General features: G+C 37.7%; 1 protein-coding gene across 2 annotated transcripts in view; it reads left to right on the top strand.

The window, feature by feature from the left end:
* FRY (FRY microtubule binding protein) overlaps positions 1-24,841 on the top strand; it is a 164,521-nt gene that overhangs the window by 45,809 nt on the left and 93,871 nt on the right. For both annotated transcript variants that reach the window (XM_032442142.1, XM_015852021.2), the window contains exons 2-10: positions 1,583-1,782; positions 12,954-13,007; positions 20,115-20,254; positions 21,543-21,633; positions 22,012-22,091; positions 22,222-22,302; positions 23,217-23,385; positions 24,157-24,249; positions 24,346-24,444. In XM_032442142.1, the coding sequence (XP_032298033.1) occupies positions 1,663-1,782; positions 12,954-13,007; positions 20,115-20,254; positions 21,543-21,633; positions 22,012-22,091; positions 22,222-22,302; positions 23,217-23,385; positions 24,157-24,249; positions 24,346-24,444 (927 nt within the window). In that variant the 5' untranslated portion in view covers positions 1,583-1,662. The remainder of the gene's footprint in view (positions 1-1,582; positions 1,783-12,953; positions 13,008-20,114; positions 20,255-21,542; positions 21,634-22,011; positions 22,092-22,221; positions 22,303-23,216; positions 23,386-24,156; positions 24,250-24,345; positions 24,445-24,841) is intronic.

Below are 24,841 nucleotides of genomic sequence, written 5' to 3'. Positions count from 1 at the left end.
TAATTGATTTCTCAGTTAGATATCTGGAATAAAATAGATTGAGGTCAGCCTGTGTGAAAAATCTAATATCACAGTTCTTAATTGGCTTCTTATTAAGGATTAAATCCCAGTGTCTTCAAAATTCTGACAGAGTACCCTAATGATTGAATGCAAAGATTGCAGCTCTAAGGAAGTGTAATTAGGATTTCTTAATTTCATTAGGATGAGAGGCATAAGTGACCACACATACCCTTCTTCCTTCCTTCCATCCTTCTTTTGAGTCCCTTCTTTTGAACTTAGTAGATGAACTAAGCCACAGCTGTCTGCAGAACAGGGGTGAAGTTAGTGTTTGCTAGGATGACTGTTCAGAGTCGTGTATATTAGAAATAGGTTTGTATCATCTGAGTGTTCAGCTTTTCTGTACGGTTTGGTTTATGAAGAATCAGCACTAACAAAATTCAGTTGATTATGGTTTTGCCCTTAAAAATCAAGTAAAACATTGCAGGTAAAAAAAAACAGCTGAATGGAAGAAGTGATGCCGCTGTGCTAGAGGGTGGTGGTATACCTTATCCATTAGGAGAGTTATTTTCTAAGTACAGTACATACGTTATGCTTGTGGAATAATAACTAGATGAACAAAAGCATCTCTGTCTTACATTATAGTTATATCATAGACTTCTAAACTGATTTTATAAAGGAAAATATCTTATCTCTTGTGTATGATATCATGATACTGATAATGGGGAATTCACCAGTGGGCAGTACCATTTAGGCTGGAAGAGATCTCTGGAGCTTGTGCTGCTTAACAGCTGCAGAATGTTTCTTAACCAGTCAAGTTTTGAGTATCTTCAAGAGTGGAGTTTCCACAGTATCCACTGACAACACTCCACATGTGTTTGACTACTCTCACAGTAATCTTCTTCCATATATCTAATTGGAATTTCTTGTATTCTAGCATGTGTCTATTGCCTGTAAAAGTAAGATAAAAATCAGGCCCTTTACAACTCACACAGTATCACAGTATCACAGTCTTGTGCGGGTTGGAAGGGACCTTAGAGATCATCAAGTCCAACCCCTGGGATTCGAGCCCCTGTGTAGCAGAGCGGCACTTCTACCACTTGCACCACAGGGGGGATTCGAACCCAGGCCTCTGGTGTTGCAACGTGGCATTCCTACCACTGCGCCACCAGGGCACTCACCTTAACCAACAGATCATACTCCCGACATGTGTAAGGATAGCTCTGTTTGAATAGCATTAAAGACTAAGTTTGTTATTTGACGGTTGAGTTGTAGACCTGGCCTAATTGATAAACAATAGGAAACGTGGATGTTGTTCAAAGAATTAAGTGTCAGCAAGAGTGAAGAAAAGAGGGTAGAGTGTGTACTGCATTGTATTAGATAAGACTTTGTCTTTAATTTCTTTTTGATTATGTAAGTTTTACCTTTAAGTTTAAGATGGAAATTTTATTTATACATTGCATATTTATTTTACTACTAACTAGCCCGCAGCTGTGCTTTGGTGGTGTGGTGGGCCATTGGGATGCTTTGGAAAAGTAAAGACGTTTAGTTACACAAAAGTAAATGCATCTCTTTTACCTTTCAGCTTCTCCAGTTGGCAACGGATATATCAAACCACCCGTCCCACCTGTTTCTGGTACGCAGAGAGAAAAAGGACCTCCAGCCATGTTGCCTATTAATGTTGACCCAGACAGTAAGCCAGGCGAATATGTTCTGAAGAGCTTGTTTGTTAACTTCACTACTCAGGCTGAACGCAAGATTCGCATCATCATGGCGGAACCTCTTGTAAGTAAAAGGAAATTCTAAGTGTATACATACTTTGATTTGAATTGATAGCATTTCCCAAATGGTAAAATACACCACTGCTATGGTGACCAGAAAGACAGAGGTGTGCAAGGTACATCAAAGTGGTGACGTGAAGAAGAATGAGCATTTCATCTTTGTTTGCTGAATGGCAGTGTGCTAGTGTGAATGAGAAGTGGAAGGGTGTCAGGCAGCATAGGTTTCACAGCTGGGAGAGAGGTCATTTGAGTCAAAATAGATTAGAAAGTACTGAAATACGATTAAAAATATGAACATTACTGGTTTCAAACAGAACATTACTGGTTTTCAGCTAAGACACAAAAATGAATAGCACTGCTGGTTCCTATTCTACTTCTGGAAGTAGCAGGTTTCATAATCTAACAAAGTACTATAGCACCAATTTTACATATACAGAACAGCATACAACATTTGAAAAAGGAGCTACATTACATTGTCTTACACAGTGAGAGTACTGCCATTATTTGTATTTTAGATAAATTAAATACCTCAATGTTCTCATTGTTTCCTTTGAGCACCTCTGTTCCTCATAAATGCTTACCTCTGCATTTGCATGTAATATTTCAGACACAGATAGGATCCAGTGACCCTGAATTATTCCCATTTCAAACTGTGTTCAAATGATCTAGACTTGCTGTGTGTAGATACATTATTTTTTGCATCTTTCTGAAACTATGAAAATCTGAATATTGATCCTACTCCAGAGACTGCTCAGTGAAATTTTATCTGGCAAACTCAACATAGACTGACTGTAAAAATATAACAGGGGAGTAGAATTTCACCTTCTTATCTACAGTTTCAGTACAGATTTCGTACACGGGTCTAGCTGTGAGACATTAAAAATAATTCAATGTGATATTCCCATCTAATTAATGCTAATAAGACTTATAAGCCGTGGCATGCTGCTGTTTGAGGGTGACTGGGACAAATGTGCAAGCATGTTTTTGTAGACATCCAGTCAGAATGTAATAAAAGAAGTGGCAGGGAAAATGTCAGAATTTATTCTGGAGCAGTGGCTAAGATGTTAAGTCCATCCTTTTTGTAGCGTAGCTGCTGGATGTCTTGCTTTGCTCCCACATTTCTACTCCACTGACTAAATGGTGACCAGGAGGTTCCAGGGATCTGCAAGACTAAGATTATAAATCGGTGATGTAGAGCCACCTTTAGCCTTTTTCATAATAGGTAGTCAAATGGTGAACTCTTTGAAGATTCCATTCTAATTAAACTCCAGTGCACTTCAAAGAAGATCGAACTTGCAAAGTACTCCAGCACTGAGATATTTCCAGCATGAATTCTCTAAGCCATTACAAGATATGACAGGTTAATTTTATAATGAGTGATGAATACTTAAAATATCTTTTAGAGAAGTTAGAATGATCAGTATATATAATCACTTTTTCATCCCTTTTATCAAGAAGTTTATCTCAGATTCAAGCATGGAAATTACCATAGGATTAAGTTAAAAACTCACTGATACATTTTTAGCATAAATATTTCTTTCTGTATGCAGATTTTGCCATATTATCTATTCTGGTTACCCTTACTATGTTTTTCTGATTTTTTCTCTCAGTTTCTGTGGCCCAGTTGATATTTCCATCTCTCCTTTCCATGAGATACACAGAGCCCTGCTGTAAATTACAGTGTTCTGACAACTATGGTGGAAAATCAGATTTGTTGCTGCCATGAGTAGCAGATGCTTGCAAGGCGCAAAACATGTTTGCTATTTTCTAGGGCAGCAGTGAAGGGCACTTCACCTAGTCCTTTCTGCAGGCCCATGAAATCTCATCTGGGACAGCAAGGAAGAAAAGCACAGAGCAATGTCACCTACCCCTCCTGTTACCTTGCTGCTGACAAAACATGATTTGACATTTTGGTTACTGAACCTGGCAGTGATCATCATAAAAAATGCACCCCCCCAAGCTGATATGTTTGGAAGGCATGAGTCTAACACGAACTATCCACTGTTAAGAATATAGCAAGTTACAGTGGATACCGCTTGTGATTATTTTTTCTTCATTAGGAGTATATTTTCTTGGTCATCTTCTTAGATGGTCAAACTTTTCTCCTTTTTAGGGTCCCTGAAGTAAAAGTGTCAGTAATTACATTAAGTTCACAATTATGTTTCTCACTTTTAATGATGAAACTACTATATCCAGGTTGTCATGTAGTATTACTCCAAGCTGAAGGCATTTGACAGCAGGATTAATTTAAGGGGATTTTCTGGTTTAAAAATTTAAATTCAGAGAAATGAAACATAAATCGTTTCTTCTTGATAACCTTTAATATTTCCTTGATTCTTCGCTGTAAATAATTATTCTCCTTTATAATGAATACTAAGCATTTTTCCCATAGATCACTTTTTAAAGCTGATTGTATTCATGTTTACATTTTCATAAGTTTAAATCTGAAATCTTTGCATTGCTTCACTTATAAACACAGTTCTGTCTCTTCAAGCAGTGGTGACCTTATAATGAAATGAGACAGGGGAAGCCAAGGAAATTTTTTTGCCAGTTCAAACGATAAAATGTGTTTACAGATAATGATGCTGTAAGGAGGGGGAAAAAAAAAATCAACAGAGAAAATGGTCTCCTTTTTAGGAGTGTTGATTATCACTTGGAGTAATAATTCATCCTGTGCATACTGATCAGGCTAATCTTTAAATGCGGCTTTCAGCAGTACTTACACACAGCTGTAGGCATTGATAAAACATAGCGAGCTGCAGGCGTTGACAGTGGTTAATGGTTAATTTAGCTGTTGGTAAACTTTCATTATGCTTCGCTCCTGCAAGCATCTTCTTTCACTGAGCCTGCCTAAATTCAGGAACTCATTGCCTCTGTACTGAACTCAGCAACAGGATTTACTAATTACAGGATCAAGGCTATCAGCATATCCATGTATTCTGCCAGTAACTTTCTCCTCTCACTAGGAAGGCTTATCTGGCCTCTGGAAATACACTGAAAGCAGGCACGTCATACAATACTACTGTATTTATTGCTTCCATTTCAGTAGGAGGTCAAAGATACTAAAATATAGACCTGTTTCAAAACAGAGCTCCTGAAATTAGCCAAGAAGGTGGTTAAGAAGTTTACGGAAGAGTAAGAATGCTGCAGATTGTTTTGCAAAGCTATAAAAATCTGGTCAGCTTTTTGCAAAGACTGATGAACCAGCATGTATGATGTCATGGCTCTCTGATCAGCTCTGCTCTAGGCTTAACTTTCTCTTGGCATTGCAGAAGAAATATGCTATGAACAGACATAAATAAAATGAAGTAAGCTGTGAAGGTTTTTGAGGATTAGCTCGTGATAACTAATAAGATTAATGTAGATAATTGTGTGATAATAATACCAAGAATTTTATTATACAGTTGAATTCTGACATTTACATGGACTAAAGTTCCACCTGTATCATGAGAGGAATGACTCATTTATATGACTCACCTATAAAGAGACAAATGAGCATCACACTTTTTTGTTTTTTTACATTTGAAGTCTTCTTGTATAGTTTGGCAAATGTAGAAGTTTGGGATCTTATTTAATCCCAGTGCGCAAACAGGAGCTACTGTATGGAACAAATAATGTTGTGCAGAAGAAGAGGCAAGGCAAATTGCCTCTACCAATTCACTCTACATGTATGTACCCAGAAAAAGCTGAAAAGATGGCAACTATATTTGAATAACCATATGCAGGTATATATTGAAAATGCTATTCTTTTTGCATATGCATTCTCAGAACCTTCTATAAATGCTGCATACATGCCTGATTCCTGCAGTCAGCAATCCCTACTCTGTCACTCCTAATTAATAGAAGTATTTTATTCCACTTGATGATGTGTTAGCCAGGATTCTTTAAAATACCTGAGCAGTCCCTCATAACCCTAACAAATTTGTGTTATCATAATTCTGGATCTAAAATATCATAGCTCTGTATTTCTACTGCACTCTTTATTTGGAATGTAAATTGTATTATTAAATATTAATGGATTTGTTCTTTTAGATCCAGTTGTGACAAATAATGTATTAAAAATAGGACATTGGGTATAATCATCTAGTCTTTGGATAAATGTCTTTGAAGTACTTGAGGTGCTTCTTTAGAGACTTCGCCATATTTTATTGTGATGTGCTGTCTTCTCTCCTGCTGATCATAAATTCAGAGCATCTGTATGCTATCTTACTTAAACAACTCAGTATGTGACCTGCACGTAATGGCCATTTTTTATGTGGAATCTTACAGATCTCTTACAGTGGATCCATGAAGTGACTTGTTAAATGGGACAGATCTGTCAGTCATTGTCCTCAGGAGGATACCCCATCTTCCATTGCTTCCAGCAACTCCGAGCTTAGCAGGGTTCCTTTGAGTAGTCATTGGCTGTATCAACAGGTGGTCAGTTTTTTAGACTAATAGTTAGTTCTTCCCATTATTTTATTATTTTCCCAGATATATCTATACATTGTCATTTCTATGTGGATGGTTTCACTGGTTCTGTTACTCATCAGCTGGACATTCCAGCAACCTCTCTGTTTTAGCAAAATTATGGTCTCATCATCATGCTCCTCTTCTTCGCTCATCACCTTTTCTTGAATTTTCACTGGCTTTCCAGGTAGTTTAACAATACAGCCATCCAAAACTCTCCTTTATGCTCCCAAACTCTGCCAGTGCTAATGAAGTGCATGCTGAGCCAGGTCAGCTTGTCCTCTCCTTCAACAGAGAGGCAGCTAAGCCTGGGAAGTACCTTCCTGAAATCAGGAAATTCTTTACCCAGAAGATGTAACAGCAGAAAAATACAGAAAAATCAAACTCTTATACTGAAGATGAGCACCCATGGCAAAGACAACTCCAGTACTACAAGGAGCCTTTCTCTTAGCATTCAACTTATATCTTCAGGAAAAGTATGCCCCTGCAACTATCGTGATAAGTATCTCCAGCTGAGGCCTGTAGCAGATGCCAGGCAGTGTCAACAGTATCCCAGAGTTTCCACAGCTGGGCACATGGGCAGAATAATGTTAGAGGCCTCAGATCTCATTCTGACAGCAGAACTTTCTGGGATGCTCACTGTGCTTGAGCCTCACTTGCACATGGATAAAGTTGGAGGATAGTCGGTGGAGCGTGTGATGGTTCAGATCACTAAGAGGATTTAATGCTGAAAGACAGAGATTGAATCCAAGGTCACTGAAGCTGTCACACTGTATCACATGTTGGCTGATACTCACAAATGTGCCACATGCCGCTAATCACATTTTTATATCATTTAAGGATATTGGTTATTATCAGCAACCAGAAAGAGAAAGTTGTATTACAGTCATCTCAGGCCTCCCTTATCTCTGGTCTGTTGTTCCTTGTCATGTCACTGAAGACCTTGGTAAACAGCTTCCTGTATTTGTCTACAGTGTCCTTCTGCACAACAGAAATAACTTTGCTCATCACAAGTCAGTTGGCATAAAGCTATTTGCATAGAGGATTGAAGCATCAGTTAACTTCTCTGTTTAGGGAACAAAGATGTACAAATGTCCAGGTACAAGGTCAGGGAAGAGCATTGCTCTCACCCTGTTCGCTGGCTCTCAGAAGTCATGTCAAAGACTGAAAGCAGGGAACCGTTCTGCTCAAGTCACACACTTGTGATCACAATGACTTCATCTCCCAGACCCATTTAATTTACCTCTGGATCTTTCAGTGTTTCTATTTGATAGATGTCTGCTGACCCCAAGCCAACCTTCCCTTCATAAAAGCGATTAATATATGCACTCTCCTGCTTTAGTTATTTATTTAAATACACGTATTGGCCAATGACAAGTGCCTAGCCACATTGGTAAACAGCTGAAACAGGACTCTGAATAGCAATTTCCTGCAAAAGTATTGGATCTAGAACTCCAGATCTGTAAAGTATATTGTTCTTAGTATTTGTTCTTGGAGAACAAATCATTTAGTGAGTTTGCTCCTTTTCCAGTTTTCTTGGAATTTACTAGTAGTAACAGTAGAAGTGCTCTTGAAATTTGATTCTTCTTTGGTTTGTTTTGCCTTTTTTTTTTTTTTTTTTTCTGAAATGCCACTTACAACCAAAATTTTTGAGTGTCCACATTTTAATGTTGTTGTTTGACGTCCTACGTTAAAGATGTCCAGTATAGGGAATTTGATAAACAGGCAAAAGTGAGCCTGTAATACCTGATGTGATGACAGAAGCCATCGCCGAGTCACAGCAGTAGTGGATGAAGTGGATGTCAAAGAGGCGATATTCAGAGCCAACAAGTGAAAGCCTGTGCTTGAAACTGTACTGGAAGTTTCTTAGACAGTTCTGTCTTCAGCAGTGCAGCATTACCAGGCACAGTCTTTTCCACAAGAATGAAACAGAAGAGCTGTTAAAAAGAAAAGAGAAGTTGAGAAAGTATAGTGTGGTTTCCTGACCAGTACTGAGCCTGTCTTCTAAACATTCACCTTTCATCATTTTTGTGCAATATCTGTAGTTGATGTTTTTGACCTGACTTTAGTAAAACAACGACTTTGGGGAGATACAGAATTTTTCCTTATATATTTAATAGCCACTTGAAATAAGCTTGAAATACCAGGTACCCTTAATATTTATTTTGTACTTAATTTTCAAAAGTTACATGAAGTTCAGTCGTGTTTTCTATTACATTTTCAGTGTCTGTAGCATTTTTTCACACAGAGTTGTGGTGTTTTCTTGAAGAAAACAGGAGGATAATGTGTTTGATGATGTGTTCAGGCTCTTCTTTTTCAAAAGTTAACAAAGAAAGTACCCTTTAATGTTTCTTTTACTATCTCTGTACCTGACACGGCACCTTATACACGTATCTGAAAGCTAATTGATCCTGAGCAGAGCAACAAGGGAAATTAAAGATTTTCTTGTCATCTGCTGAATTGGCAAGTTGTATTTTTATTCGTGATGACCTTCTGGCATGCAAAGAACTGTTGTGAAAATATAGGATACTAATTGCCTGTTTGGTAAAAGCTCCAGGTGGGCAACATTTGTGAGATGATCAGAGTGAACAGACCTCAAGTCAAAAAGCTTGACTCTTTTAATTACTTCAATATAAACTAAGTAAGCTTGTAGGGGTGATTTTCAAATAGTAAAAAGGTAAATTAGAGATGAAGATTATTTCCAATACAGTCTAGAATAATTTTCAGTACAACAGCTTAACTTATGGGACCAAAGATGAATATTTGAGAAGTTTAAAACAGAGGTAAATACCTCATGAGCTTTCTCAATGGTGGATAAGCAGGGAGCGTGGTGAGTGAGCAGACGAGCACCCAGCCATGTGGAATCAGGGACCAGACAGACAGAACTCCCCTTTAGGGGCAGCTGGCTGGTGGTAGGTCGGCTTGGCCCTGTGTTAAAGCAACCCCTGAAGGGTAGGTGCTTCTACATAGAATAATGGTTCACAAGCCCAGGCTACAGAAACAAATTGACCTTGTGGCATTTCCTCCTAGATGATGAAGAGAATAGTTTACACGTGAGCACAGGATTGTCAGCAATACATTTTCTTATGTTTGTACGTACAAACAACCAATGGCAAAATGATAAATGCAGTGTGTTTGATCCAGCTCTGCTAGGAGCACAGATTTTCCTGTGAGACACCAACCACCCTTCTTTCCTGCTCTGAAGAATATAGGACAAGGACATGCAGTTTCCGTCAGAGTTTCTGTGGGCATTCATATTCAGAAAAGAATTATGCTTGGGGTTTCTTTGGTACTTGAGATTGCACTTGTATGTATTCTATATATATATGTTTTAGCTATAGCAGTTGGATGTGGTCTGCATTTTACTACAAGAGCTCCATTCTTCTGCTGTTGCCTTTTGCTAACTGTTCTATCCAGCCACACTGCACAGTTGAGTGTGTATAGCTGCATTTAGCGTGTACTTTAATTGTATCCAAATAGCCTTGCATTCCCCATGACTCTTAATCAAAAAACATGGGTTTTATTACAGTGAGAAATACAATAATCAGGTGCAGTTCGGTAGGAATAATGTGCCTAATGGTGAGGTTAGAAGTAGCTTCAAGTGGCATTATAACACAGTGACATAGTAAAGCTTAATAGGCAGTACAATATCATTTTGTTTTCCTGTTTCCCTGAACATTCAGTTCTGTGACAGGTGGTTTAGAAAAGCTATTCCTGTGTAAATGTACCCAATTACATTTGTGTAGCAACCTGAAAAAGCATTAATATATTAACTGTTAAAAGTAGCTGACTGTTGTGCAGAAATGCTTTAGTCTGACTATGTTCATAGAGAACGTGAGTGATACTTTATTTTTTAGATAAATAAACAATATTTTATTTAGTTCATATGTGCAAATGTGATAAAATATATATTTGCTATTGCATATTCAACATACTCTGTTTTATTAGATTCTATGAATGTTTTAGCAATATAACAGTGAAAGGAAAGTAATTTTTAGGTGAGCATTTTGTTTTCTAAGCACTGCTGATGAAAAAGTTTTACTTAGTGATTAAAAGTGGGAAAGTTATTATTGAGATTCCATTCTTTTGTGATTTTTTGGGTGTTTTTTTAATAGCCCTGGAAGCTCTGTGCTCTTCACATTAATCAAACCTTTCTTTATTCATATTTTGTGGTTGTAGCCTTTGGCTCCTAAGTAAGGATACCTATTCATCTCAAATTTGGAAGACCTTTCTGTAGGATATATTACAGCTACAGAGACTCAAACAGAGTCAGCTCATCATATAAAGGGGCCTCTCTGCAATTTCTGAGTTAGGTGGGCAATAAAATAAATAAAAATAAAATAGTGCCTTGAGTCTGGAAGACATTTCTTAAGAACTTTTAAATGAGTGTATCTCCAGGATACATAGAATGCCACGGAAACCTTTACTCACAGGCAGTTGCATTTTATTAGGCTTCTTAACCATGTATTTGCTTGTCCTGAAGCTTTGGTATGTAATGAAAATGTCTACTGTGAGCAGAAAAATACCTTACATAGTAGCTGCGGTAGCAGTAATGTCAAATTGCATGAAATGAAGTGGTAGGATTTGTAAGAGTATTACAGCTAAGTGGTTAGAGTTGTAAAGTAGTTTACAGTAGACAAGAAGAAATGACCAGTGGCATAAAGAAAAAAATACCATTCTCAAAGGACTCTTAGAGCACCTGCATGTATTTGAAGTAAGGCAGAACATGAAGTCTCTTGCAGGTAGCAACAAATACACTTCTTATCTTCTGATTTTCTGTGCTGAGACAGCACTGGATAACTGGAAGAATCAGAAATGGGGGAAAACTGGTAGATATGAGAGACATGGTGGATATGAGAGACATGGTGTCACTGGTTGTGGCCATTCCTTCAAGGGTGCAGTGAGCTGATGTGCTGTGGCATCTTGCTCCCAGGATGGGGCTGCACTAGAGACATGGCTTCATGCAGTCAGCACAGGGGTAGTCAGGACCACCAGACAGGGGATGAAGATGAGGCAAGAAGGGGCTGCAGCAGAAGTTGTCTGCCAAGGGAAACAAGAGAGGGAAAAGGCAAGAAGGTGCAGGAGGAGATGAAGGGAAGAAAAAGCCTTAAAATGGAGATGTTGGGAAGTTAGAACAGCAGAACCATTCCTGGCTTTGGTACGTGTCCCTGGCTTGTCTCCAACCCTGGAATGCCTTCTGCTTCTGCCAAGCCTGTTGCATAGCCTGTGAAGGTGAGTCACAGAACCAGAAAATCCTGGGTTGGAAGGGACCCACAAGGATCGCTGAGCAAAGTCCAGAAGCTATTGAAAAAGAACTTAAGACTTCACTGCAGTAACGCTTGACTTCTGTAACGGAGTCAGAAATGTAGTAGTAATAAAAAAAAGAGGTTATGTAGTTGGTTATTTTTTTAATAGACTGCACCCATTCCCATGGTCCAGGACCCCCGAAGACTTAGGAACTTTTTTATTTTTAAATGAACTCGGCAATAACTTTGAATGATGATCTGTCTTCCATTTCAGTGAGCAGCAGACAAAAGAAATATTACCCATCCATCAGACAGAGCTCAGTTGAGTAGCACTGAGCTACCAGTGGAGGATGAGAAGAATGGTTTCATGTGTCTTTTACTGGGCTACAAGATTTGTCTGTGTCTGTTTGTTACCAATAAACTGTCATAGAGTTCTAATTAATAGGTGTTGTGCCACTAATGTAACCCGGAAAAGTAACTTTGCAGATTAGAGATAACAGTGAAAAATGTTGATGACTGTCCTGGATAAATCAGTGACTCAGTAGAAAATACTTCGGTTTTTCTATTTGTGAGGTAGTCAGGGGATACTGCTGTCACTCTGCAGCCAGCCTTCTTGCCAGCTGGCACTAAGTGTATCAGTGTAATTAATCTCAAAATCAGTCAGCAGATGACACTGGACAACATTTTCTGCAGAAAGCAACATTAAATAACAAAAATATTTTGTACCACTTCAAGTCTTTCCATTTTGCATCCATTGCTGCTTGTCCTGGCACAGGGCACTGCTAAATGCCACAGTAGTTGAGCCTGCTTGGCAAAAAAAAATGCTGTAAAGGTCAATGGGGTCTCCTATCTGTTCCATTCTCTTTGGCCTTCCCAGGTAGTTTGAGAGTGCATGTTGAAAATTTGCTTCCATTTCTCCTTCTGCCACTGACTTATATCTGTGAGGAAATTTAAACCAATGCTTATGAAGCAAAAAATTCCTTTTTTCTTTTAGCGTAACACAGTCACTTTTCTGCAGCTGTCTTCATTAAAAATGAACCATATGATATCTGATATAAAATCACCTTTCTTTCAGTGTGTGCTGTGAAAAGCAGATATATGAGCATCTTTGCACTGCCTGGTAGTAATGTAACAAGATGGTACATCCTATAGGTAAATACTGCTCCTTAGGTACATACTAGAGGAAAAGTTGTGTGATTTCTACTATATTGAAGTATTTTATAGTTGTCAGTGTGAACACTAGGTAAACCAGATGTGATAAGTGGTTAACCATTTCCTTTCTTTGAATACACTAGAGACACGCTATTGGGGTTAGTTTATATGTATGCCTGGGTCTTCTTACACATGAAACAGCCTTTCCAGCATGAAAGGGATCAAGTGGGAAATTGTGTGAGCAAAAACGTAACAGAAAAATAATACTAGAGCTGGTAGAATTTAATATTGACATTAAGTAATGCATGTTTAATATATTTTCTTTTAGGAAAAGCCACTGACCAAATCTCTGCAGCGAGGAGAGGACCCCCAGTTCGATCAAGTAAGACACTTGGAATGAAATTATTTCTGCTTCTTGAGCTGTAAGACAAATACTTGGAAAGCAATCTAGTGTCAGAATACTGTCACAGTACACTGCAAAATAAAATCTACCACTGTGCTTTAGTAGGATGGGTGTTTTGCCTCACTGTTCTTCTTTTAAATTAGGAATATTTTCCATTATTTTCAAACTTTTTTTCTGTAGAATTTCTTGATTTTTGCTGCATATTTGTTGTAAAAGAATTTAAGGCATGTAAAGATTGCCAAAACTCACTCCCAACAAAGAGGAGGAATAAATACAAGGTGTGTCATGAAAAACAAAGTCATGTGCTGCTCCACCATTCCTGTCTCAGTGAGCTTTGTGATTTGGCCATTGCTGCCTGAATCATTGTGCTTCTGGTGCCATAAATACAGGACAGAAGGAAATAGCAGAAACAGCAGTGACTGCATCACCTGAAAGCAGTTCTGGCTAATGCAGTAAGCTGCAAGTATCTACGCACTGAGATGTTTAACTTCAGGTGAGGAGATACATAAGGGTAGTAGTTCAGAACCCAAATTGAACTGAACCACTTTTATTGACTCTTCTGGTATGTTAGATATATTGTGCCAGAAGAAGAGATGCCTTGTGAGAGATCCTGCTGGCATCCAGAAAGGCTCACTTCATAAATTTAGCTTGACAAAGTAACCCTTTCTAGGTTATTCTGTAGCCGCTTTTGCGGGAGGGGAAGGCTGTCAAGCGGGCTGTCCAAGAGGCTAAAGGCTGTTTTACAGTCCTTGAGCATCCTGCCTGCTTCTGCTGGCCACAGCCTCTAGGGAAGCCATCCACCGCAGGCTGAAGGAAGCTGCTTTGAGTATCCTCGCTGGTAATGATTTTTTTTGTGTGTAGTATTTTGACCTTAATTTCATATTTTCACTTTTTTTCCCTTCCTGTGGGAAGAGTTTCAGATATATATGGGAAAGAAAAACAAATTAAGCCACCCATATACAAAACTTGTGATACTGTTCCTGCAGTGTGTTAAGCAGACACATAATGGGTGGCCTTGATTTGATTAAATATTCATGGTCAGGCAAACTGTGGCCCTTTACAAGGAAGAGTTAGAGGATTTCACACTTCTCCTTGTTACTGGCAAATAGAAAATCAAACAATTAATTCAAGATAAATTCATGTGGATAGTGAATACTTCCATAGAGTGAAGCAATTTTGAGCTGTGGCAGATTACTTTAAATCCTGGGCAGGGGGGAACCAACAGATGCAGACTGAAAAACAAAGGCCCATTTTGTTACATACAGTGTTTGTGTACATTTCTCACCACGTATCTGGAGTTCTACCTAGCTTTGTGTAGAGAGTTGGTAGGAAAATTGTGGACCTGAGTTTGCCTTAGGCTTCCTTTATGAAAACCTTGGTTTCATTTCCATGAGATTTTCCAAAAAAACAGCCCAAACTGACATTTTCAGGCCTTATGTCAGCCTGAGTTTTTGGCAGTGTTTCACTTGAAAGGTTTTACTTTGTTTTAGTAAGATAGAGCAAAAAGTCTTTTTTTAGCTGTCATATTTCTTTCAATTTATTTCATTGATGCATCTCAGTATTACAAAACTGTTTTATTAATGACTATGTCAGCATTATAAAATTGTCATGAAAATGCAGATATTATTTGCTGATACTAAAAGTTAAGTTCTGATCTATCTGGGAAACCTTGAATAGTGTGATAATATGCAATACTAAAACCAATAGTAAAAATAAGAGGCCTTGTGCGTTTAGCTCTAACCATTTGTGTTTTATTTTACAAATTAACTCAAATATCTAGAATATGTGGGATGCAGGAAGACCAGTTTGATAATCCCTTGCTTCTGCCTTCCAAGTAAAGTTCGGAAAATTTTGGTATTTATTCCAGAAACAAAGGTGTCTAGGAAGAACAGGAAAGGCAACAGATAACATCCCTGTCATTTCTAATTCAGCAATTGGAGAATCCCCATGGACAAGTGTTATCAAGAAGCATCTGTTAACTTTCAAGTGGTATCTAACAGCTTTGGTTTTCAATTTGAGGGCATCAAAAATGGCACAGTCAGAAGAACATAATTTTCCCAAATCAGATTCTGAAGGCTTCAAACAAATTGCCTGTATTCGAGTCTGATGAAATTGATGGGTGAAATGAAGTGAACAGATCACTAGGATCTTAAAATATCTGAACTGCATCTTAGCTGTAAATTGAAAAGCAGCAAAAGTAAGGAATAGTCCAATTTTAAGTTAAGTTGTCTTTTTCAGGTCAGCTTCAGAGATGAAAAAAGACAGCTTTAAAAATATCCTTTGCCAAAATTTACAATAAGGGAGTTTTAGCTACCTTCAGTAATTAGAATGAAGTTTAAGGTTGGAACTTTTGAACCACTAGTAATATATCTTAAAGCATTGTTTACTTCCACTGAACAGCTTTATCTCCGACTGTCAGAAAATGAGACTATCTTCTGCCTGTTCTCAAACACCATTTTAGGAATTCTGTCTGTGGTTGTGATCACAGCTCCAGGGTCTGGGACCTGGCAGTGCGCACACAGAGTTGATGAGGTGATGCCAGACAATACTGTTTCTTTCCACATGGGTGTAGTATCAGTGTCTCCTGGTAGGCAGACAGTATTGTCCCATGGTTCTGTATAGCTGTCAATTGCATCACCATCCTCTAACTCAAAATAGTATCTTTAGCAATGTATGAAGTAATCTCACTTATCCTGACTTGCAGAACATCTCACTGTTAGCCTTACAAACTGGATTCCCTACTCTGACTGTATTTTCTTTGTTAGGTGTGCATGTGTATAAAGAAAGCACATACTGGAGGATGTATAGTTTCAATATGTGTTATCTTTATTACATATTTAAAGTTATGTTCTGCAAGTTCTTCATTAGACAGCTTTACTTGACTACTGGCAAAGAGTCCTACAGCTCCAGCATTAGCACGCTCTGTCTCACCAATTACAGGAATGTTATTAAACACAGTACTATTGAACTATGACTTAAACTTCCTCTTACAGGAAACCATGAAGTTTCAGTACATGAAAAGATCAAAAGGTAGGGCAAAAAAACCCATAATTATCCAAGAGGATCATCCTCACCCAAGGAGACTTTTTTATTAGTCTTCTCTCAGCCCACACTAAAGTATCTTCTGTTGCTCGGAATAGAAATGTTCTATGAATTGGTGACACTGAAGGCACTGTGTATTCTTGGACTAACCTGCAGACATTTTTCCATATAAAAATACAACATGAATATAATACTTTGGCCCTACTCATGACCTTCCATGGTCTGAGCACCGGTCCCAAGATCGACCCCTGAGGGGCACCGCTTGTGACTGGTCTCCACTCTGACATAGAACCAGTGATCACAACCCTCTGGCTGCATCCAGCCAGCCAATTCCTAATCCATCAAACAGTCCATCCTTCAAATCCACACCCCTCCAATTTAGTGAGAAGGATGTGGTGAGGGATTATGTTAAAGGCCTTGCAGAAATCCAGGAAGATGACATCCATCACCATTGCCCCGTCTACCAATTCCATATAAATTGTTACCCTGAGGTAAAGCTGTAAGCCTCGCTAATGTTTGAGCAACGTAAATGAATTCAACTATCTACAATATTATGATACAAAAAATCTTAGTTTTTTACTTGCACAAGTGAAAACCAGTAATTCCAACTTACTTGTTACCAGTTTTAATGATTCCCCGATACGTTTACTTAGGAGTAATGCCCCCAGAAATTATCAGAACACAGATATGATTGAAATAAGATCTACACAAACTTAACTGTATTTACATCAAATGTTAGATTTTACAGATTTTTTACATTGAAGGGTTGGCTTATGTAGAAATCTTAACATTTGCAGGAAAAGAAATGTTCTCTTCCCAGGGATCCAGTAGGAATTCCATCATGTACCTACAATAAAAACAGCTTAGTGTAGTTCATCTCTCTACCTTCACCTCCAACACTAGATTATTTGAAATACAAATTTCATTACCTTTATCCCCTTACTTTAATTTATTGAATAAGAAATCCTCATCTTACTGTTGACCATTATTACTCTGCAGTTGAATTCAAGGAACATGAACTTCATTGTAGCCTTTATTTTCCTTGGATCCATGTTATAGACATGCATTGGATGGAAAAAATGTTGAAGGAAAACATTATTGCATGGCTGTGGGTATCTTAAACATAGCAAAGAAGACATCAATCAAATTCTACTTCTTTCAGTAGCACTGATAGAACAATGTGTAGCCTCTCTTGTAATGTCCATTATTTTGAGTATACACAATGGTTTGAAGACAGAGACTACAGACACTGACTGAATAATAGTTCAGAAAAAATAAATCAACCCTGCAAAAATGAAGTACTGGATTTCTGCCTTACTAAAAAGACAGTCAAATGCACATTTGACATACATACAGATGAATATGGTGTATGAAAAGATGATAGTCAGGAGATCAATGATGCTATTGAAAGGAGAACTCAGTTTTGGATGCATTTGCTCTTAAAGCATATAGAAATTCATATGTGAAACCTAAAAAAAACCACATTATTATTCATCCTGTTAGTGGAAACATTTCTTAGGTTCCTGTTTTGACAGTACAGCAAGACTTTCATGAAAGTATATAGATTGTAGCAAACTATCTGGACAGAATTTCATTCCATTTATTTTCACATATTAATCCAAAATAAATATTAAGCATTTACATAAAGTATGTTTAGTGCTCTGTGAACACAAGTTTTAAACAGCTCCATGCTTGTGCAGATTTCTTATCCTTAAGTTATACAGTAGGTGGTTCATTTATGATGGAAGAACATGATCATTTGTACAACAAAGACATACTTGTACATCTGTGCACTCCCTTTCAGGAGCAGCACAGAGCTAGAATTCATCTCCATCCTGGACTTACTTCCAATAAATGAAAGGGTTGAGTAACCAACAGGCTGGCTAGACTTCCCTCCCTTCCTGTTCCCTGAGAGCCAGGTCTTTGCCCAGTCCACCCTTCCTTCCTGTCTTAAAAGTGCAGTGACAGAAAGATTTTTTTTAAAGTTATATTGACCTTTTATCCCTGCTAGTGGCACGTACTATAAATCAGCAGAGAAGGTAGAGCTTGGGGAGATTTAACAGGATTCAGTTTGACTTTTTGTAGGGAGTGAAATTGTGTAGCTGAAACTGAAGGAAGAGCAATGATACGTATGTGTTAGGCAGCCTGCGGAGACACCTGACTGAAACCATTCTCTACTTGCAGTTAAATATTGTGATCTCTTAAAAGTTACTGAGCTTCAAGTATTTATTTTTTTATTTACAAGCATTACTGTGATCTGAAGAATAGGTGCTTCTCTCATAAAACCCCATTGTTGTTCCTGAGTTTTACTGTTTTCTTCAGGAAACTTTCTCATTGCATCTCATAATGAACAGCTGCTGTTGTGGCAGCTTCAGAAAACCTTTTAGAAAACAATAAAGAAGCAATAAAAATGTCTGAGCAGGTAGTGAATCGTCTGCTCTGGCACTGGCTGATTCATGTCTTTTAAGATCTTATCTGAAGCATTATGCTTAAAGGCTTTGGTATTCTTCAGCTTGGGCTGCTGTAATAATTCATCCTGAAAAGCTTCCTGTCGCTGCTGCAAGCACAGCCTCCATGCCATCTTCCACAGCAGCTTGTTTTCTATTTCAGATAATAACGTATATTGGATCGAGAGCATTCCTAAAATGGAACTGTTGCATAAACTTTCATTTTTAGCTTCCTAACGCTCTAGATTTAATTTTAGACCTTAGGATCTGAACACAGTCAAAACAAATCATATTTATCCTCAAAATGTTTCCTAAGCTTTAGACCACACCACTACGAGTTAGTTGAATTCTGAGTCTGAAAAACAGAAAAAGAGATAGGAGTTATTTATCTAAGCTATCATCCACAAAAAAATTGTCATTTTAGGGCATGACTGACATTGGGAACAGTGCTCAGATTCCTGGTTTTGGTCTCATCTTAGTCGCAGACTTCACGTGGGCTTGGTCGTATGCAAGACACAAGACTGCTTTTGTTGTTCCTCAGCACTCAAATGTGCTCTTTTGCATTTAAGCAAATGAGTAAACCCGGCAGAGCTGTTGACATAATCAGCCTACCTGGCACAGAGTACATTCAGCTCCTGCACTCAGCACTTTGTAGGATCAGACCCTGCATGATCCTGGGTTAGTCACAAATCTCCAGATCTGTATATCATTCATTTTTAAAATGGTTTGCTCTTTTTTTAAAAAAAAAAAAATAAATGTCTGTAAACGTTCAGTTTCAACACTTACATGATCCTATTGGATAAGATTATGGCTGTTTATTTTACCCAAGCTTCTGATCTTTCATGTATTGCTGTTTTATGGTTTCCTGTAATAGGAAGTTTAAGTCATAGTTCAGGAGTAACAGTTCAAAAATGTTCAGTAATGTTTCTGTAATTGGTGACAAAGTTTATATCAAGTGAGCAGTAGCGTTCGTATCCGGTACAACACTAACACTGCTTATTTAAAGACTTTTAAGGAATGATTTTTAACAATATTTTACTTATTTGTACACAAAAATACAGAGGAAAGCATACATAAAAGAGAAGTCTAAATTACCAGGAAATGTGTTCCTAATAACACGATACATTGGTATATCCACTTAGTTACAGTTATTTATCTCAGAGTTCACGAGTTTTCTCAATTTGTTACAAGCTTCAGGAGGGGCATTCTGCAGTCAGATACAACCCACAACACAGTACCGCTCGTTAATCACCTTTTCCTCTCCTACCATTACAGTATGCTCAAATTAAATACCAACGTGTGTAATGAATTAAAACAGGCGTTACTGTTGAGTTGGAGGATGTGTTAAACATTTTTATGCGTTCTACTATTGTCAATTAAAAGGAAATGTTGACACTCTTACTGTATTTGTACTTATATTTCAAGAGGAAATGTTGAGTATTAGGTACCTTAAGTTGGACCAAAGATTTGTAACTCAAAAAGATACATGAAAACAAGAAAGAAAATGTTAAACCATTGAATTGGTGCTTTTTTTTTTTTTTTTTAAAGGTAATGGGGAACCTTGATCACTCTTTGCTTTGTTGTATTTTCCCTGTAGGTAATAAGCTCAATGAGCTCGCTTTCAGAATATTGCCTGCCCTCTATTCTGCGCACTTTGTTTGATTGGTACAAAAGACAGAATGGCATAGAAGATGAATCTCATGAGTACAGACCAAGAACAAGTACTAAATCCAAAAGGTATGGTTTTTAGTATGTTTTCACGTGCTAGTGAGTGACAGATTCTGGGTAAGGTATATTACATTTCACCTATCCACTTTTGTACATTTATAGTTGTTTGAAAGTTGTTTTCATCTTCTTGGAAATCTGCTCTCAGCTTTAATATAAATGCAGTAATTGTGTCTTTAAAATTATGCTGCATTTAGTGAAGACGCTGGTTCTTACTGTTGTTTTGTATGCTGTCATGTTATTTAAATAGATGCTTGTATAAGCTGTGTCTTTTTCGCTCATGAGCAGGTAATAATTCTCTAACATTTGGAAGGATTTTTTTTTATGCAGCATTGTGCTTTGTCAGAGAAATTTCACATACAGCTATTCTCTATCCAAATGACTGTGCACTGGTTAACAAGCTTTATCAACATTGACTTAACCCTTAAACAAACAAGCAGGCAAAAAGAAAAACCCCAGAACAAATATATTGATCTCTTACGATATCAGGAGTTTCTTATCAATAAGTCAACAGATTGACATTGAGTCCTGACTGTTTAGTACAGTACATTATTTAAAGTTTTTCTGAATACATCTACATGTTTCATTGAAACAGCAGACTTGGTGTTTGGAAACACATTGGCAGTTCTTTAGATGAGAATCATAAAATGGCTCAGGTTGAAAGGGATCATCAAATTCCAGCCACCCTGGGCAGGGACACCACCCACCAGACCAGGCTGTTTAGGACCCATCCAGCCTGGCCTTAAACACCTCCAGGGATGGGGCACCCACAGATTCCCTGGGCAGCCCATGCCAGTGCCTTATCACCCTCTGAGTTAAAAATTGCTGACATCTAACCTAAATTTCCCCTCTTTTAGTTTAAAGCCTCCCCCTTGTCCTATCACTATTAGACCATGTAAAAAGTCTGTCTACCTCCTCTTTAGAAGCTCCCTTCTAGTACTGGAAGAATTACATTTAATCCAGTAACTGCAGAGGTCGATAGTTACTGGATTGAAGGGATAAGAGCTAGTTTTAGGTATCAACAAGGTAGGTATGGACCTGAATCATATTCAGAATTTCACATTTCGTGTCATCTTTTCAGTGCGCTTCGTAACTGTGATCAGTTGATCCATACAGATATGTTTTGTCATTTTGTTGCAAGCTACTCACTTCGGATCTTCTGGTCTGTTCACCAGGAATGCATTTTTACATATGGCAAATGATGGTGAATTAAAAATAATAACACTGGTGTAACTGAAGAAAGCATATAATATGATTTGCAACACATCTCCTAAGTGCTGTGTTTCTTTTGATTTTCCAGTGATGAACAGCAAAGGGACTATTTAATGGAAAGAAGAGATCTGGCTATTGACTTTATATTTTCTTTAGTATTAATAGAAGTTTTGAAACAGGTATGGAGCTCTTCAGTTGTACATTATCTGTACGAAGTTTGTCTTATAGCATAATTTTAGGATTCTTGTTTTTGGTTTTGTCTTTAAAAAGCTAATGAAAACATGAGATAAAACCCTGTATGCTTGTTCATTGGCATACAGAGTGTTCTGCACACATGCAGACTTCACTTTGACAGGTTTTTGAAGATGAAGTATTTATATTCAATTCTAAATGAACTTTAAATGGATAGCTCATTTCAGCTGTTTTATTAATTAGCTGCTATTTCTACTGGTATCATATCTGTGTAGGAAAGGTACCCACAAGTAATAGTAATACTTAGGTATGTGGCTTGAAATGTATTATATGTGTACCAGTTATGTTTTATTTTGTGTTTTCAGATTCCACTTCATCCTGTAATAGACACTTTGGTACATGATGTTATTAACTTGGCTTTCAAGCACTTTAAATACAAAGAAGGGTAAGGCTCTTTTTCAGACAAAAATTGCATGAAAAAAAACCTACTTGCTGACTTGCATAGACTGCGTTTAAGGATCATGCTTTCTCGAACACCTGACTGACAGACAGAATTCTTTCTTATCTCTTGCCAGGTACCTTGGTCCTAACACTGGAAATATGCACATTGTTGCAGATTTATATGCAGAAGTTATAGGTGTACTAGCTCAAGCAAAGTGAGTAAACTTGAATACCATACATAAAGGAAACCCGAGTAGTTTCATTTACTTTGTATGCAAATATTCTGATTTGCTCAAGTTCTTTAAAGATAGTGCACAATAAATCATTTCATCTCAATGGTCCTCTGTTCATCCAGGTGGTTTAGAGCATAACATCCAGAAAATCAGAGACTTCCTGTATCCGTTGGCTATTCCAGTGATCCTAAATAAATTCAACTAGACCACAGCAAAAGTATTTTCCTTATCTCACCCCAAAGGGCTGAAGAGAACTATTTCAAATAGTCTTTTTTCTATAAGCTGTTTTTTTTCTCTAGCTGAGCAAACCTTAAAATGGCTGCAATATTTTAGCGATATTTTCAAGTCTTTCTGCAGTTATTTCAGTCTTTAATTTAATGAAGCTTCTTCTTAATCCTGTAGATTATTCTTATGGATAGAGAAGCAGACTCATGAGGGAGATAAAAAATGGTTACCACCCCTGCCCTCTATACCAAGCTGTAGTGTTACTGTAATGACTATCAAAAAAAAAAAGCAAAGGCAAAAATGGCGTATCTGCATATTTTCTTGGTTATCAGTTGAGCCTTGTCTTTTGCATGTACTTTTCATGATCTTTCAACTTGAATTTTTGAGTGACGTGTGATAGGGCTATTTTAATGATATCATTAGCTCAAATATTAAAAAGAAGCACAAGTGGAAAATAATTGGGAAGATGTAGTTATGCACAAAGACTTTTTTTTTCTGAGTTTGTCAGAAGCAAAAGAAAGCTGAACTGAAAGAAATCTTTTCACCAACTGATTGATATATTTTACAACCAGATGTGAATCTACTGTCAGTTTTTCCCCATTAATATGTCTTACAATACATTTCAAACATGAATGTGTACTGTTTTGTGACTAACCAATATGAATTCCTAGATTTCCTGCTGTAAAGAAGAAATTCATGGCAGAATTAAAAGAGCTACGGCATAAAGAACAAAGCCCGTATGTAGTTCAAAGCATTATCAGTCTCATAATGGGAATGAAATTCTTCCGAATTAAGATGTATCCTGTGGAGGACTTTGAAGCTTCTCTTCAGTTTATGCAGGTAAAATTCTGAAGTATAGAGCTGCGGTTCTCAGAACTTAGAGAGCAGACCCCTGTAACCTTTCCTGTTGTGATACTTCAAGGGATTTTTCCACACATAACTCTCAGTTCTCTGGTCACCTAACTCAGGAATATATCATTTCATTCCAGATTGTCATGAGTCATATACTCATGTCATACATACTGTCCTCCAACAAAGAGAGTTTTTCTCCAACAAAAAGAGTAGAACCACGACCTCACATACTGGCATCTCACAGCCATCCCTTGCCCTGTGTCCCTGCCTAGCTGCTCACTGCCTCCAATGTGATTTTTTCACCCTTGACATAGTTCCCAAAGAGGAGTGGTAGTTTGATGTAGAAAACCACAAAGGAAGAGAAAGAAATGGGGCAAAAACTGGATGGAATTTCCCTCTGATGGACTGTTACCTTGTTACCTTTCACCACACCTTCATGCTCCTTCCTCTATAGGGTATCCTGTCCCCATCCAGTCTGAGAACCACACATACAGAGCTCCCTTTCCATCCCCAAAACACTAACCAGAAAATCAGGAGTAAGGAGAGAGTTTCTGGATTATAACGGTTGGAGCAAGAGATCCTTGGTCTTGATTTGCCTTCTGCTTTGTACTTGCAGCAGAATGCAAATTTAGAACTTATCACACAGTGCAAGTATTTTCTGCATGCTTGGCTAGACTGTTTTCTTGATGTGCATTAAGCAAACATTTGGATGCCTTTATTCCAGCTGATACAAAATTTATGTTTCTTGTTTTCTTTCAGGAATGTGCACATTATTTCCTTGAAGTAAAAGACAAAGATATCAAGCACGCACTGGCAGGACTGTTTGTTGAAATTCTTGTCCCCGTAGCTGCTGTGAGTTTTACTCTGGGGGTTGTTTGCATAATTTCTTTAAATTTGATAAAATCATCTTGAGAAATAGTATTTAATTAACATGGCATTTTCTTTCAGGCTGTTAAAAATGAAGTGAATGTCCCCTGTCTGAGGAACTTTGTTGAAAGCTTGTATGATACAACACTTGAACTTTCTTCACGAAAGAAGCACTCATTGGTTAGTAACTTCGAGAAGCAGAGGCTAAAATTCACTGTCAGAAAAATACCTTTAACAGGGCTCTTTGGAAATTCACAGAACTTTTTCTCTGTTTAATATCTCATACAGGGTAGGCTATTGTTTCTGCAAAAAAAAAAACAACAAAAAAACAAACCAAAAACAACAACAACAAACAACAACCATTTATGTTACATAGAATATGATCTTAATCACTCTGAATCAGGCAGGTGTTTTCAGCTTCTGGGGCTCTGACTACTAAATCGTTAGGTTTCCTCATACTTTCTATGTGTAAGCATTAAGAGGAGAAAAGAAAGAGTAGAGTTCATTTCTTGTCAAGTGAGACATGTGGGAACAACTCTTTCAAGGGGCTTAAATAATATGTTGTAAGAATGAAAAT

Source organism: Coturnix japonica, chromosome 1 (genome assembly GCF_001577835.2).
Source record: "Coturnix japonica isolate 7356 chromosome 1, Coturnix japonica 2.1, whole genome shotgun sequence".
NCBI lineage: Eukaryota > Metazoa > Chordata > Aves > Galliformes > Phasianidae > Coturnix > Coturnix japonica.
Note: the sequence above shows the minus strand (reverse complement) of the source record. Positions and strands in the feature narration are given on the sequence as shown.